Genomic DNA, 16,891 nt, shown 5'->3' with positions numbered 1-16,891 from the left:
ACACAAACACATACACCTACGGGACAACACGACAGAGACACACACGAGTGACACACAAACACATACACCTACGGGACAACACGACAGAGACACACACGAGTGACACACAAACACATACACCTACGGGACAACACGACAGAGACACACACGAGTGACACACAAACACATACACCTGCGGGACAACACGACAGAGACACACACGAGTGACACACAAACACATACACCTACGGGACAACACGACAGAGACACACACGAGTGACACACAAACACATACACCTACGGGACAACACGACAGAGACACACACGAGTGACACACAAACACATACACCTACGGGACAACACGACAGAGACACACATGAGTGACACACAAACACATACACCTACGGGACAACACGACAGAGACACACACGAGTGACACACAAACACATACACCTACGGGACAACACGACAGAGACACACACGAGACTCCAGATACAAACACACAGGACGGCAGACACACAATTGCACACACACACATGACAGACACAGACCAGGGGTGACAGGTGCGGACACACACACATGCTCCACATGGGAAACAGGTGCACACAGAATCTCATGGGGGCGTGATAACAGGCAAACACATACAGAGAAGGACTCATCCAACACACAAAAAATACTAACGGGACAGAATCATCTGCTACGTACTCTGTTTACCGCATCTATAATGGAAAACTACTGACTCACTGACAATCACAACCTCTTAAAAATGACATACCTCATTCAATGTTTTCAGTGTTGGTAAAAGTGACCGGAGGTTTGTCTTCATTAGGGGAAAGTTCAGTCTGGTCTTCAAGCTGATCCACAAACAATCAGGACAAGTGTGCGCCGGCAAATTCTACAAAGGCCGTCTCGCCAAGGACAGGGAGGCTGCTCGCAAAGAGGTCAAGCTGATGAACCACCTTCATCACCCCAAACTGGTTCAGTGCCTGGCAGCGTACGATCACAAGTCTGAGATCGTCATGGTCATGGAGTAGTAAGTGCCATTATTATATATATACATTATTCCCTGACACACCTTCATAATACGGCCGGCTACAGTAAATACAAACTGTCTTGTTTGCAGCATTGCTGGTGGAGAATTGTTTGAACGTATCGTGGATGATAAGTTTGAGCACACCGAGGCTGCCAGTGTACATTACGTGCAGCAGATCCTGGAGGGCGTGGACTACATGCATCAGCAGAACATCGTCCATCTGGACCTCAAACCTGAGAATATCGTGTGTGTCAACAGCAGCGGCACTGCCATAAAGGTCATTGACTTTGGATTGGCCAGCTGGCTCGGTATGTGAGCTGATGGTGGACACACCTTTACTTTAAAATGGAAATACATCAGTACTAATGTGTACATTTTTTGTTTAAAAGATGGAAACAAGCCTCTGATGGTGATGCATGGGACTCCAGAGTTTGTGGCCCCTGAAGTCATCAGTTATGAGCCCGTGTGTTTGGCCACGGACATGTGGAGCATCGGGGTCATCTGCTACATTTTGTGAGTCACACTATCAGTTACTGGAACTGTTCTTCTAACAGTTTCTGACCAGTGAATTGAAGTGACCAAATCCAAACTTTATCTCCGTTATGACCTTTTGTGCTCACAACATTAGCTCTGGCCCTATGATGTATGTACATTTACTTGTAATGTTTACCTGTCTGTCTGTTACATGATGACCTCACCCAGCTTTAGCGAGGAAATCAGCAAACCCCATTGTAGATGCTTACAAAGCTGATCTGGGCCTCAGGCAGGGCAGCAGTTGTCGATTTCTCGGGGCAAATCTTTTGACTGGAGATGAGCTTTTCACAGTTGGAAGGTTTTGGATTGATGGTACATTCCAAGGCCATTGGTGAATGAGAATCTACAAACGATTCAATATGGAGAAACAAAAAGTCAGTTTATGAATGTGCCTGTATGAATCAGCCTGGACCCTGAAATTAATCCTGGCAACTGCATGTATTTGATTGGTTTGAGAAACATTTTTCAGTTATTAATTTAAAAGGTGATTATTTTACCTACATACTCATGGACCACTAGGAGCAGCACATGTACCACCAGACCACAATGTGTTTTTTTTTTTGTTGGGTTTTTTTTTTTTTTTTGGTTGTATTTTGGACTATTTTTGTCTTGCATTGCCTTCTAGTGGATGCAGACTGAATGGGTCATAATAACATGATATAATAATGTATCTATAAAGCAAGAAACATCACATAGCTCACATAGCTCTCTGTTTGTCAAATCAGCCTCAGCTTTCAGATATGTCTTGCGCATGGCATGATGATGTGCATCTTTTATTATGAAACTTTTTGGGATTAATGTTCAAAACCTTTATTTTGAAACCTTAATTTTGATTAACATTGTCACATTCGTACTTCCAACATGGCGTGACTCGGTGACGTTACTTGTAGCAAAGTTAGACGACATCAGATAGTTCATTTTGCTCGCACCGTTTCAAAATTAAACGTTTAATGCCAGCATTCCAGTAAATACTTTTACTGTGAAAGGCGTGCTGTCAGTGTTCCTTGCAACTGAGTTTAACTTGACAACACTGAGGAGACTAGCTAAAATCCGTTTTTCCGTATAACGTTTCAACATAAGCTGAATAAAATCTTATATTTTCCCACAATTTGTGCAACTTTTCGTTAATTACATAAGCTGAATAAATAAATAAACCATGTTTAGGAGGTAGGGGTACTGAGGATTTGTTGTTTCAAATATTCTAAATGTTCTGTTTAATTTTGACTGAGTCTCTTCCAACAACCTGTTTAATAGGAATCCTTTTATCATATAATTGATAATGAAATTGAGTTTTTTAAACAATATGAAATACTACATTCAAAGAATAATACAAGTACACCTCTTTGTACATATAAGAAAAAAGTTGATTGATTGATTGATCAAATCATATTAAATCAATTTTATTTATATAGCGCCAAATCACAACAAACAGTTGACCCAAGGTGCTTTATATTGTAAGGCAAAAGCCATACAATAATTACAGAAAAACCCCAACGGTCAAAACGACCCCCTGTGAGCAAGCACTTGGCGACAGTGGGAAGGAAAAACTCCCTTTTAACAGGAAGAAACCTCCAGCAGAACCAGGCTCAGGGAGGGGCAGTCTTCTGCTGGGACTGGTTGGGGCTGAGGGGAGAGAATCAGGAAAAAGACATGCTGTGGAAGAGAGCAGAGATCAATCACTAATGATTAAATGCAGAGTGGTGCATACAGAGCAAAAACAGAAAGAAACACTCAGTGCATCATGGGAACCCCCCAGCAGTCTAAGTCTATAGCAGCATAACTAAGGGATGGTTCAGGGTCACCTGATCCAGCCCTAACTATAAGCTTTAGCAAAAAGGAAACTTTTAAGCCTAATGTTAAAAGTAGAGAGGGTGTCTGTCTCCCTGATCTGAATTGGGAGCTGGTTCCACAGGAGAGGAGCCTGAAAGCTGAAGGCTCTGCCTCCCATTCTACTCTTACAAACCCTAGGAACTACAAGTAAGCCTGCAGTCTGAGAGCGAAGCACTCTATTGGGGTGATATGGTACTATGAGGTCCCTAAGATAAGATGGGACCTGCTTGTTGGGGAAAGTGTAGTGACACGGACCCACAACAGGGGGCACAAATGAACAGTCAATAGATGAGCCAAAAGGTAACAATTTAATGTTGTGAATGTGCACAACGAGTATACAGACAATCTCAGAATCTGATAGCAGTCAATACACAAAGGTGACATGTGGCCAGGCTCGAGGATAGAAGACGTCTGCCCTGAGAAGAGCCGGAACCACACGATTTCCGCCGCCACCGAACCTGGTGAATACTGGAGCCGCCAAGTCCCGAATTCCCAGGTGATCACCGTCCCCAACTGTCGGATCTGGTACTGCTGGCGAGGAGCAGTGAGATGTGGGTGTGTGCACACCCAGTAACAAAAACAGTCAGAAGGTGGAAAGTCACCTCCACCTCTAATCACACACTCGTGCAGCTCCTGTTAATCCACTTATCTGGTTGGAGTGTGAAGCGAAGCCGTCGCTGATCACACCAAACGCCAATCCCACAGATAAGGCAACACTTACAGGAAAACGGCTGCAAAGAAGTTTAGAGTATTACTCAATGTTTTAGTTCAGCAGAGAATATTACCTTCACAGGTAGATGATATCTCGACAATGAGGTGGAGATGACGTCCGGGTTTTATGGAGTAGTATGATGAAGTGTAGATGGGTGACAGCTGTCATGAGATAATGAGTGACAGCTGTCACCCCCGGCTGTGTCCGTAGCGGCAGCGCCCTCTTGTGCCTGAAGCCCGCACTTCAGGCAGGGCGCCCTCTGGTGGTGGGCCAGCAGTACCTCCTTTTCTGGCGGCCCACACAACAGGACCCCCCCCTCAACGGGCGCCTCCTGGCGCCCGACCAGGTTTATCCGGGTGTCGGCGGTAGAAATCGGCCAGGAGGACCGGATCCAGGATGAAGCTCCTCTTCACCCAGGAGCGTTCTTCGGGTCCATACCCCTCCCAGTCCACCAAATACTGGAACCCCCGGCCCTTACGACGGACGTCCAGGAGCCGGTGCACTGTCCAAGCCGGCTCCCCATCAATGATCCGGGCAGGAGGCGGCGCCGGACCGGGAGCACAGAGGGGTGAGGTGTGGTGTGGTTTCAGTCTGGACACATGGAAAACAAGGATGGATCCGCAGTGAAGCCGGGAGTTGGAGCTTCACTGCGGCAGGGCTGAGGATCTTGAGGATTTTAAATGGTCCAATGTACCTGTCTTTCAACTTAGGGGAGTCCACTTGGAGGGGGATGTCCTTCGTTGATAACCACACCTCCTGCCCGGGCTGGTATGCAGGGGCCGGGGACCGCTGGCGGTCTGCATGGGCCTTAGCCCTCGTCCGGGCCTTTAACAAGGCAGAACGGGCGGTGCGCCACACCTGACGGCACCTCCGCAGGTGGGCCTGGACCGAGGGCACACCGACCTCTCCCTCCACCACGGGAAACAATGGGAGCTGGTACCCCAGACACACCTCAAATGGGGAGAGGCCGGTGGCAGAAGACACCTGGCTGTTATGTGCATACTCGATCCAGGCCAGATGGGTACTCCAGGCCGTCAGGGTGCGCGGATGTCACACAGCGGAGGGTCTGTTCCAACTCTTGGTTGGCCCGTTCTGCCTGTCCATTCGTCTGTGGGTGGTACCCGGACGAGAGGCTTACGGTGGCCCCCAGTTCTCTGCAGAAACTCCTCCAGACTTGAGAGGAAAACTGGGGACCACAATCCGAGACAACGTCAGTTGGTATCCCATGCAGACGGACGATGTGGTGGACCAGGAGGTCTGCTGTCTCCTGGGCCGTTGGGAGCTTCGGGAGGGCCACGAAGTGGGCTGCCTTGGAGAATCGGTCCACTATCGTGAGGATGGTGGTGTTGCCCTGGGACGGCGGGAGGCCCGTGACGAAATCCAGGCCGATATGGGACATGGGGCGATGAGGCACAGGAAGCGGCTGGAGAAGTCCCTGGGAACTTTTGTGGTCTGCCTTGCCCCTGGCACAGGTGGTGCAGGCCTGGATATACTCCCGGACGTCGGCCTCCATAGACGCCCACCAGAAGCGCTGCCGGACAACTGCCACGGTCCTTCGCACCCCTGGATGAGAGGAGAGCTTGGAACCGTGACAGAAATCCAATACTGCAGCTCTGGCCTCTGTTGGGACGTATAGACGGTTCTTCGGCCCAGTTCCGGGATCCGTGCTCCGTGCCAGGGCCTCCCGGACGGTCTTCTCCACGTCCCAGGTGAGGGTGGCCACGATAGTGGACTCCGGAATGATGGGCTCCGGTGGATCCGACAGCTCAGTTTTGACTTCGTCTTCGTGTACCCGGGACAAGGCATCCGATCTCTGGTTCTTGGTCCCGGGGCGATAGGTGAACCGGAAGTCAAAACGTCCGAAGAACAGTGACCAGCGGGCTTGCCTGGGGTTCATCCGCCTGGCGGTCCTGATATACTCCAGGTTCCGATGGTCAGTGAAAACCGTGAACGGCACAGACGCTCCCTCCAACAGGTGTCTCCACTCCTCAAGAGCCTCTTTCACCGCAAGGAGTTCCTGACTGCCGACGTCATAGTTCCGTTCAGCGGGGGTCAACCTGCGAGAAAAGTAGGCACACGGGTGAAGAACCTTATCGGTCTCTCCGCTCTGGGATAGCACGGCTCCTATCCCTGAGTCAGAAGCGTCCACTTCAACCACTAACTGGCGGCTAGGGTCGGGCTGCACCAGAACTGGTGCAGACGAGAACCGGCGTTTCAACTCCTTGAACGCAGCTTCGCACCGATCCGACCAGGTGAAGGGGACTTTTGGAGAGGTCAGGGCTGTCAGGGGGCTAACTACCTGACTGTAGCCCTTAATGAACCTCCTGTAGAAATTTGCAAAGCCGAGGAACTGTTGCAACTTCCTACGGCTTGTTGGTTGGGGCCAATCTCTCACCGCCGCAACCTTGGCCGGATCAGGGGCGACGGAGTTGGAGGAGATGATAAACCCCAGGAAGGACAAAGAGGTGCGGTGAAACTCACACTTCTCGCCCTTCACAAACAGCCGGTTCTCCAACAACCGCTGCAGGACCTGACGTACATGCTGGACATGAGTCTTAGGGTCCGGGGAAAAGATGAGTATGTCATCCAGATATACGAAGATGAAGCGGTGCAGGAAGTCCTGCAAGACGTCGTTTACCAATGCTTGGAACGTCGGGGGGGCGTTAGTGAGGCCAAATGGCATGACCAGGTACTCAAAATGACCCAATGGGGTGTTAAATGCCGTCTTCCATTTGTCTCCCTTCCAGATCCGAACCAGGTGATACGCATTCCTAAGGTCCAGTTTGGTGAAAATTTGGGCTCCATGCAGGGGCGTGATCACTGAATCCAACAGGCGTAAAGGGTATTGATTACGAACCGTTATGTCGTTCAGCCCCCTGTAATCAATGCATGGACGGAGTCCGCCGTCTTTCTTGCCCACAAAAAAGAAACCTGCACCCATCGGGGAGGTGGAATTCCGGATCAGCCCGGCAGCTAATGAGTCCCAGATGTAGGTCTCCATTGATTCGCGCTCAGGACCAAATCAATGGCACAATCGTACTGACGGTGCGGGGGAAGGGTGAGCGCCAGATCCTTGCTGAAGACGTCAGCAAGGTCGTGGTACTCAACCGGCACCGCTGTCAGATTGGGAGGGACTTTAACCTCCTCATTAGCATTTACACCGGGAGGAACTGAGGATCCTAAACAATTCCGGTGGCAGGTTTCGCTCCACTGAGTCACAACCCCAGACGGCCAATCAATCCGGGGATTGTGTTTAATCATCCATGGGAAGCCCAAAATCACGCGGGAGGTAGAAGGAGTTACAAAAAACTCAATCTCCTCCCGGTTATTCCCAGACACTACAAGGGTTACAGGTAGTGTCTTGTGTGTGATAAAAGGGAGAAGAGTGCCATCTAGTGCTCGCACCTTCACTGGCGAAGAAAGCGCCACCAGAGGGAGCCCTACCTCCCTTGCCCATCTGCTATCCAGCAGATTCCCTTCTGACCCCGTGTCCACCAGTGCTGGGGCTTGAAGGGTTAAATCCCCGCTCAGGATTTTAACTGGGAGTCGTGTTGACAGATGTGTATGACCCACGTGAATGTTTTGACCCCCCCCTCAGCCCAGTCTCTAAGGGCGGGCATTTGTGTTTTGACCGTTTGAGGCAGTCTCTCTGCTGATGCTCACTCGAGCCGCAGACAAAACAGTCCCCGCTGACCAGCCTCCTCTGTCTGAATGTGGCCCTGCTTGTGTCCCTAGCACCGTCAGCAGGGGGAGCTGTAGCCACACGGAGCGCTGTGGCTGTGGAGCGTGGGGAAGACGGCTCCCTTTCGGACCCGGGAGGAAGAGGGACGGCTTGTGCCTGACCACACCCTTCGCCTCGCTCCCGTCGGCGTTCTTCTAACCGATTGTCCAATCGTATAACCAAATCGATAAGCTCAGCCAAATCCCGCGGTTCCTCCTTAGCCACCAGGTGCTCCTTCAGGACCGACGACAGTCCGTTTATGAAGGCGGCGCGGAGCGCAGTCATATTCCAGCCGGATCTCGCAGCCGTGATGCGGAAGTCGACTGCATATTCGGCTGCGCTCCGGCGCCCCTGTCTCATTGACAGCAGCACGGTAGACGCGGTTTCGCCTCTGTTAGGGTGATCAAAAACAGTTCTGAGCTCCCTCACAAACCCAGTATAAGAGGCGAGGAGCCATGAACCTTGTTCTCAAAGCGCTGTAGCCCAAGCGCGTGCCTCACCTCGAAGCAAATTAATCACGTAAGCCACCTTGCTGGCATCAGACGCGTACATCACGGGACTCTGTGCAAAGACGAGCGAACACTGCATAAGAAAGTCCGCGCACGTCTCCACACAACCTCCGTACGGCTCTGGGGGGCTTATGTATGCTTCAGGGGATGGTGGGGGGGGGTCGCTGAATGACCAGTGGAATGTCTGTATTCGGCACCGGGTCGGCAGGAGGAGGAGCTGCAGCAGCGCCCTGAGCGCGCGCTTCCACCTGCGCGGTGAGAGCCTCCATCCTGCGATTAAGGATGATGTTTTGCTCAGTCATCAGGTCCATCCGAGCGGTAAAGGCGGTGAGGATGTGCTGCAACTCACCAATCACGCCTCCAGCCGACGCCTGTGCACCCTGCTCTTCCATTGGGTGTCAAACAGATGGTTGACGCCCCTCGGGATCCATGACGTTGGCCGAGATATCCTGTTGGGGAAAGTGTAGTGACACGGACCCACAACAGGGGGCGCAAATGAACGGTCAATAGATGAGCCAAAAGGTAACAATTTAATGTTGTGAATGTGCACAACGAGTATACAGACAATCTCAGAATCTGATAGCAGTCAATACACAAAGGTGACATGTGGCCAGGCTCGAGGATAGAAGACGTCTGCCCTGAGAAGAGCCGGAACCACACGATTTCCGCCGCCACCGAACCTGGTGAATACTGGAGCCGCCAAGTCCCGAATTCCCAGGTGATCACCGTCCCCAACTGTCGGATCTGGTACTGCTGGCGAGGAGCAGTGAGATGTGGATGTGTGCACACCCAGTAACAAAAACAGTCAGAAGGTGGAAAGTCACCTCCACCTCTAATCACACACTCGTGCAGCTCCTGTTAATCCACTTATCTGGTTGGAGTGTGAAGCGAAGCCGTCGCTGATCACACCAAACGCCAATCCCACAGATAAGGCAACACTTACAGGAAAACAGCTGCAAAGAAGTTCAGAGTATTACTCAATGTTTTAGTTCAGCAGAGAATATTACCTTCACAGGTAGATGATATCTCGGCAATGAGGTGGAGATGACGTCCGGGTTTTATGGAGTAGTATGATGAAGTGTAGATGGGTGACAGCTGTCATGAGATAATGAGTGACAGCTGTCACCCCCGGCTGTGTCCGTGGCGGCAGCGCCCTCTCGTGCCTGAAGCCCGCACTTCAGGCAGGGCGCCCTCTGGTGGTGGGCCAGCAGTACCTCCTCTTCTGGCGGCCCACACAACACTGATTATTCAAAACCTTATAAGTAAGAAGAAGAATTTTAAATTCTATTCTAGAATTAACAGGAAGCCAATGAAGAGAGGCCAATATGGGTGAGATATGCTCTCTCCTTCTAGTCCCCGTCAGTACTCTAGCTGCAGCATTTTGAATTAAGGCTTTTCAGGGAACTTTTAGGACAACCTGATAATAATGAATTACAATAGTCCAGCCTAGAGGAAATAAATGCATGAATTAGTTTTTCAGCATTACTCTGTAACAAGACCTTTCTAATTTTAGAGATATTGCGCAAATGCAAAAAAGCAGTCCTACATATTTGCTTAATATGAGCATTGAAGGACATATCCTGATCAAAAATGACCAAGATTTCTCACAGTATTACTAGAGGTCAGGGTAATGCCATCCAGAGTAAGGATCTGGTTAGACACCATGTTTCTAAGATTTGTGGGGCCAAGTACAATAACTTCAGTTTTATCTGAATTTAAAAGCAGGAAATTAGAGGGCATCCATGTCTTTATGTCTGTAAGACAATCCTGCAGTTTAACTAATTGGTGTGTGTCCTCTGGCTTCATGGATAGATAATCCCACCTTCAAACACAGCCTCATACGGCCGTACATGAGAAATCTACTTAAGCTCCCAATACAAATTTCCTAAAGGCACTGCACTAATAATAATAATAATAATAGTGATAGTAATAATAATAGCTATGTTTTCTTTCTTTTCAGACTGAGCGGTGAGTCTCCATTCCAGGGTAGCAGCGATGCAGAGACCTTGTCCTTGGTGACGGCGGCCCAGTTCGAGTTTGATGAGGAGAGTTTTGAGGAGATCACAGGGGAGGCCCAAAGTTTTATCAGCGCGCTGCTCACCAAGGACACGCGGTGAAATCAGAAGCATCACTTACGTAATCGGTAATGAACAACCCCTATCTACCATTTCTGACCCTCTTCGTCCTTCTCAGGCGGAGGATGTCCTGTAGACAGGCTCTTGCTCACCCGTGGATGGCAGCATTTGATTCTGGAGCTCACACTGTCACCAAGAGTCTGTCCAAAGAGAAAATGAAGAAGTTCCTCACCAGGCAGAAGTGGAAGGTAAGAAACGATAGCAGGAGTTTATTTCAAATGCTTTGGTTTTAGCATTCATATTTGATGCTTTAGAAAGCAGGCAAGGCCATGCTGGCCCTGAGGAGAATGGCTCTGCTGTCCAAAGGAGAAAGCTCTGGATTTCCAACCAGCCCCAAAGAGGGTAATGTAGCAGCACTCGCCGTTCTGTTTCCAGGTTTAACTTTACAGCTGGGTTTTCCCTTCAGCTGTTTTCCTCTTCCTGCTCTCTGCAGTTGCTCCACTGGTCCCAGAAGCACATGTGCTGCAGTCTCTGGAGCTAAAGATGCAAGAACCTCCCCGCTTCACCCAGAGCCTGGAGGATATGAAGGTGGCACAAGGATCCAGTGTCCGACTGTCCTGCCATCTCACTGGTATTCAAAGACTTACTACCTCTATTGAAGACGTTATGTTGGTACTGTACTCAGAACATCTCATCTCAGAAAGACATGAAAAGATGGAAAGAGAATTTGGTGGCAAGATGCAACTTTGGTGAAGGAAGAATTGATTCGATGTTGGTAGAGATCTGGAACAAGTGGTGGATCTTCTCATCAGTGTTAATTTTGACAGCATATTTTGATTTAGTTTTAGTCATACTCATTGACAAAGATTTTAGAGAAGAGACTTTGGTTGATGAAATCTTCTGTCTAAAATTTGATTTAGTAAACTAAAATGGCAATTCAGGTGACTAAATTATGGCTAAAAGTAAATGGCAGTTTAGTCACCTAATCATCATCAGATTATAGTCAACTAAGTCTCCAGCAGATTTAGTTGATCAAAGTCTCTTGTTTGCTACGTCATTGACTATGACTAAAACTAACCCAAATTTGCTATCGAAATTAACACTGCTTTCCTTTGATCTTTGGTCCCTTTTACCAGAATTTTTGGAATCAGAATAGAGATCTATGGCAATTTATTGCTGACAGAGATAGACAGACAGCTATGAAGGCATAACCTCAATTTATATGTTTAGTAAATAAACATGTTTAGCCGCATGTTCTCCTTGAATTGCTGGCTGTCTGAGTGGTGTCCAAAAAATGAGGTGGGCTTCATAGATAATTGGCAAAGCTTCTGGGGAAAACCTGGTCTTGTTAGGAGAGACGGCATCCATCCCACTTTGGATGGAGCAGCTCTCATTTCTAGAAATCTGGCCAATTTTCTTAAATCCTCCAAACCGTGACTATACAGGGTTGGGACCAGGAAGCAGAGTTGTAGTCTTACACACCTCTCTGCAGCTTCTCTCCCCCTGCCATCCCCTCATTACCCCATCCCCGTAGAGACGGTGCCTGCTCCCAGACCACCAATAACCAGTAAAAATCTATTTAAGCATAAAAATTCAAAAAGAAAAAATAATATAGCACCTTCAACTGCACCACAGACTAAAACAGTTAAATGTGGTCTATTAAACAGGTCTCTCTCTTCTAAGTCCCTGTTGGTAAATGAAATAATAATTGATCAACATATTGATTTATTCTGCCTTACAGAAACCTGGTTACAGCAGGATGAATATGTTAGTTTAAATGAGTCAACACCCCCGAGTCACACTAACTGTCAGAATGCTCGTAGCACGGGCCGAGGCGGAGGATTAGCAGCAATCTTCCATTCCAGCTTATTAATTAATCAAAAACCCAGACAGAGCTTTAATTCATTTGAAAGCTTGACTCTTAGTCTTAGTCCATCCAAATTGGAAGTCCCAAAAACCAGTTTTATTTGTTATTATCTATTGTCCACCTGGTCGTTACTGTGAGTTTCTCTGTGAATTTTCAGACCTTTTGTCTGACTTATTGCTTAGCTCAGATAAGATAATTATAGTGGGCGATTTTAACATCCACACAGATGCTGAGAATGACAGCCTCAACACTGCATTTAATCTATTATTAGACTCAATTGGCTTTGCTCAAAATGTAAATGAGTCCACCCACCACTTTAATCATATCTTAGATCTTGTTCTGACTTATGGTATGGAAATTGAAGACTTAACAGTATTCCCTGAAAACTCCCTTCTGTCTGATCATTTCTTAATAACATTTACATTTACTCTGATGGACTACCCAGCAGTGGGGAATAAGTTTCATTACACTAGAAGTCTTTCAGAAAGCGCTGTAACTAGGTTTAAGGATATGATTCCTTCTTTATGTTCTCTAATGCCATATACCAACACAGTGCAGAGTAGCTACCTAAACTCTGTAAGTGAGATAGAGTATCTCGTCAATAGTTTTACATCCTCATTGAAGACAACTTTGGATGCTGTAGCTCCTCTGAAAAAGAGAGCTTTAAATCAGAAGTGCCTGACTCTGTGGTATAACTCACAAACTCGCAGCTTAAAGCAGATAACCCGTAAGCTGGAGAGGAAATGGCGTCTCACTAATTTAGAAGATCTTCACTTAGCCTGGAAAAAGAGTCTGTTGCTCTATAAAAAAGCCCTCCGTAAAGCTAGGACATCTTACTACTCATCACTAATTGAAGAAAATAAGAACAACACCAGGTTTCTTTTCAGTAATGACTTCATGACTTTCTTTGCTAATAAAATTTTAACTATTAGAGAAAAAATTACTCATAACCATCCCAAAGACGTATCGTTATCTTTGGCTGCTTTCAGTGATGCCGGTATTTGGTTAGACTCTTTCTCTCCGATTGTTCTGTCTGAGTTATTTTCATTAGTTACTTCATCCAAACCATCAACATGTCTATTAGACCCCATTCCTACCAGGCTGCTCAAGGAAGCCCTACCATTATTTAATGCTTCGATCTTAAATATGATCAATCTATCTTTATTAGTTGGCTATGTACCACAGGCTTTTAAGGTGGCAGTAATTAAACCATTACTTAAAAAGCCATCACTTGACCCAGCTATCTTAGCTAATTATAGGCCAATCTCCAACCTTCCTTTTCTCTCACAAATTCTTGAAAGGGTAGTTTTAAAACAGCTAACTGATCATCTGCAGAGGAATGGTCTATTTGAAGAGTTTCAGTCAGGTTTTAGAATTCATCATAGTACAGAAACAGCATTAGTGAAGGTTACAAATGATCTTCTTATGGCCTCAGACAGTGGACTCATCTCTGTGCTTGTTCTGTTAGACCTCAGTGCTGCTTTTGATACTGTTGACCATAAAATTTTATTACAGAGATTAGAGCATGCCATAGGTATTAACGGCACTGCGCTGCAGTGGTTTGAATCATATTTATCTAATAGATTACAATTTGTTCATGTAAATGGGGAATCTTCTTCACAGACTAAGGTTAATTATGGAGTTCCACAAGGTTCTGTGCTAGGACCAATTTTATTCACTTTATACATGCTTCCCTTAGGCAGTATTATTAGACGGCATTGCTTAAATTTTCATTGTTACGCAGATGATACCCAGCTTTATCAATCCATGAAGCCAGAGGACACACACCAATTAGCTAAACTGCAGGATTGTCTTACAGACATAAAGACATGGATGACCTCTAATTTCCTGCTTTTAAACTCAGATAAAACTGAAGTTATTGTACTTGGCCCCACAAATCTTAGAAACATGGTGTCTAACCAGATCCTTACTCTGGATGGCATTACCCTGACCTCTAGTAATACTGTGAGAAATCTTGGAGTCATTTTTGATCAGGATATGTCATTCAATGCGCATATTAAACAAATATGTAGGACTGCTTTTTTGCATTTACGCAATATCTCTAAAATTAGAAAGGTCTTGTCTCAGAGTGATGCTGAAAAACTAATTCATGCATTTATTTCCTCTAGGCTGGACTATTGTAATTCATTATTATCAGGTTGTCCTAAAAGTTCCCTGAAAAGCCTTCAGTTAATTCAAAATGCTGCAGCTAGAGTACTAACGGGGACTAGAAGGAGAGAGCATATCTCACCCATATTGGCCTCTCTTCATTGGCTTCCTGTTAATTCTAGAATAGAATTTAAAATTCTTCTTCTTACTTATAAGGTTTTGAATAATCAGGTCCCATCTTATCTTAGGGACCTCATAGTACCATATCACCCCAATAGAGTGCTTCGCTCTCAGACTGCAGGCTTACTTGTAGTTCCTAGGGTTTGTAAGAGTAGAATGGGAGGCAGAGCCTTCAGCTTTCAGGCTCCTCTCCTGTGGAACCAGCTCCCAATTCAGATCAGGGAGACAGACACCCTCTCTACTTTTAAGATTAGGCTTAAAACTTTCCTTTTTGCTCAAGCTTATAGTTAGGGCTGGATCAGGTGACCTTGAACCATCTCTTAGTTATGCTGCTATAGACTTAGACTGCTGGGGGGTTCCCATGATGCACTGAGTGTTTCTTTCTCTTTTTGCTCTGTATGCACCACTCTGCATTTAATCATTAGTGATTGATCTCTGCTCCCCTCCACAGCATGTCTTTTTCCTGGTTCTCTCCCTCAGCCCCAACCAGTCCCAGCAGAAGACTGCCCCTCCCTGAGCCTGGTTCTGCTGGAGGTTTCTTCCTGTTAAAAGGGAGTTTTTCCTTCCCACTGTTGCCAAGTGCTTGCTCACAGGGGGTCGTTTTGACCGTTGGGGTTTTTTACGTAATTATTGTATGGCCTTGCCTTACAATATAAAGCGCCTTGGGGCAACTGTTTGTTGTGATTTGGCGCTATATAAATAAAATTGATTGAATTGATTAATTGATTAATCCAGTTGAAGTCCAGAATCAAAGGTAGGTCATCACAGTCAACGATCAGGATTAAAGATCAACTATCAGGATCAATGAAAGGACATTGCCAATACAAATGAAGTAACCAGAGGACTGCAGGACCTTAGCAGATGTTTGGACGTTCTGTGCCCTCCTAGTTATCTTCAGCATGATGTCATCCACACCTCCTCAGTGCAACATCTCTGTGTTCTGTTTGGGACATTTCAGTATGTTTTGGTGCTATTTGCTCAGTTTGATCAATTTGGTTGAATACTTTTTTCCTCTGACCTGTTTCGGCAGGATATCCAGACCCGGAGGTGGTGTGGCTGTGTGGGGAGGAGCCCGTGGAGGAGTCGCCCACGGTGCAGATAGAGTACGATGAAGATGGTTGCTGTTCCTTAATCTTGGCCAAAGTTGGCTCCAGTGATGCCAACGTTTACACCTGCAAAGCCACTAATGACCATGGAGAGGCGTCCTGTTCAGCCAAACTCCTTGTTAAACAGTAGACGTTCTGTCTGTTCATACGTCCACCACACCGCACATATATAAAGTGCAGTCTTGAACTGCAGGTTCTCTCTCGCTCTAGTCCTAGATAGAAAACGGACTGTATTCATAGAGCGCTATCATGCTCACAGCAGTTTACAGTGATGCCTCACACACACACACACACACACACGTCAGCATGCTGCCATGCAACTGCACATCAGCAGCAGCTTGGGGATTAAACACCTTGCTCAAGGGCCCTCAGTGAATTTCTGGTCAGGCGGAGATTGAATCAAGGATTCTCTGGTTATAAACCAACATTTTAACCACTTAACCATTTACATTTATTAATTTTATTATTATTTTGCTTCTGAACATAATAATATATATTTTCATAATATATACCACTTCTATCTCCACAGTCATAATGACATTAATATATTTAAATAAATTACCATATTCATAGCTCTGCAACACAAGTAGCGGGGTGGCCATGGAGACGAACCCCGTGAGGGTTTGGAAATAAAAACAAACTGACAAACAAGCTTATTTCAAGCTCCATTTAAGTTCAGCCACTCCTGCTGCTCCTGATTCACATCATGCATGTGATAACATTATTCACTGCAACATTCCCAGACATGTCCAGCAGGTGGCAGACAAGCTTTGTGTAAATTCTTGCACACCTGCTCGTAATTTACAGCACCTACCAGGCATCCAGCAGATGGCAGTGTTCGGCAAGTGGCTGATATAAAGCTTTTTAAATTGATCGGGTCCTACAAATTTAACAGTTTGTCATCATTTTTGCCTTTTTAATTAAGTTACAAAATGGTAGTATTTATTATTTTTGAGTTACTGTGTTCACACGTCAGACGGGATGGATTCATTCATTCACGTGCTCCATTTCACAATGTACAAGTGTAGGCTTTTACAAAGCCAAAGAATAAAAATTCTATAAATGAAAAACATCTTGTGCTGGTGGTTATTAGTTCACTGTGTCACTAACATCCCAACAATGTGCTCACAATTAGTATTTTAATGTAAATCTGATTTTAATTGAATTTGGTTGGCGTTTTATTGCGTGAATTTTTTTAAATTAAGACCATTTTAATGCAGAATTAAGTGTGCCTAT

General features: G+C 46.3%; 1 protein-coding gene across 1 annotated transcript in view; it reads left to right on the top strand.

Annotated features, from left to right (window-relative positions):
- Nucleotides 1-16,617, top strand: part of mylk5 (myosin, light chain kinase 5) — a 36,199-nt gene extending 19,582 nt beyond the window's left edge. Inside the window, exons 10-17 of the mRNA XM_034190395.1 lie at nucleotides 809-1,012; nucleotides 1,103-1,320; nucleotides 1,402-1,525; nucleotides 10,279-10,431; nucleotides 10,512-10,641; nucleotides 10,708-10,795; nucleotides 10,887-11,024; nucleotides 15,580-16,617. Of these exons, the coding sequence (XP_034046286.1) occupies nucleotides 809-1,012; nucleotides 1,103-1,320; nucleotides 1,402-1,525; nucleotides 10,279-10,431; nucleotides 10,512-10,641; nucleotides 10,708-10,795; nucleotides 10,887-11,024; nucleotides 15,580-15,785 (1,261 nt within the window). The 3' untranslated portion in view covers nucleotides 15,786-16,617. The remainder of the gene's footprint in view (nucleotides 1-808; nucleotides 1,013-1,102; nucleotides 1,321-1,401; nucleotides 1,526-10,278; nucleotides 10,432-10,511; nucleotides 10,642-10,707; nucleotides 10,796-10,886; nucleotides 11,025-15,579) is intronic.
- Nucleotides 16,618-16,891: the final 274 nt, after the last annotated feature.

This window comes from Thalassophryne amazonica, chromosome 16, assembly GCF_902500255.1.
Source record: "Thalassophryne amazonica chromosome 16, fThaAma1.1, whole genome shotgun sequence".
Classification (NCBI taxonomy): Eukaryota; Metazoa; Chordata; class Actinopteri; order Batrachoidiformes; family Batrachoididae; genus Thalassophryne; species Thalassophryne amazonica.
This window is presented reverse-complemented; position numbering and strand designations above follow the sequence as displayed.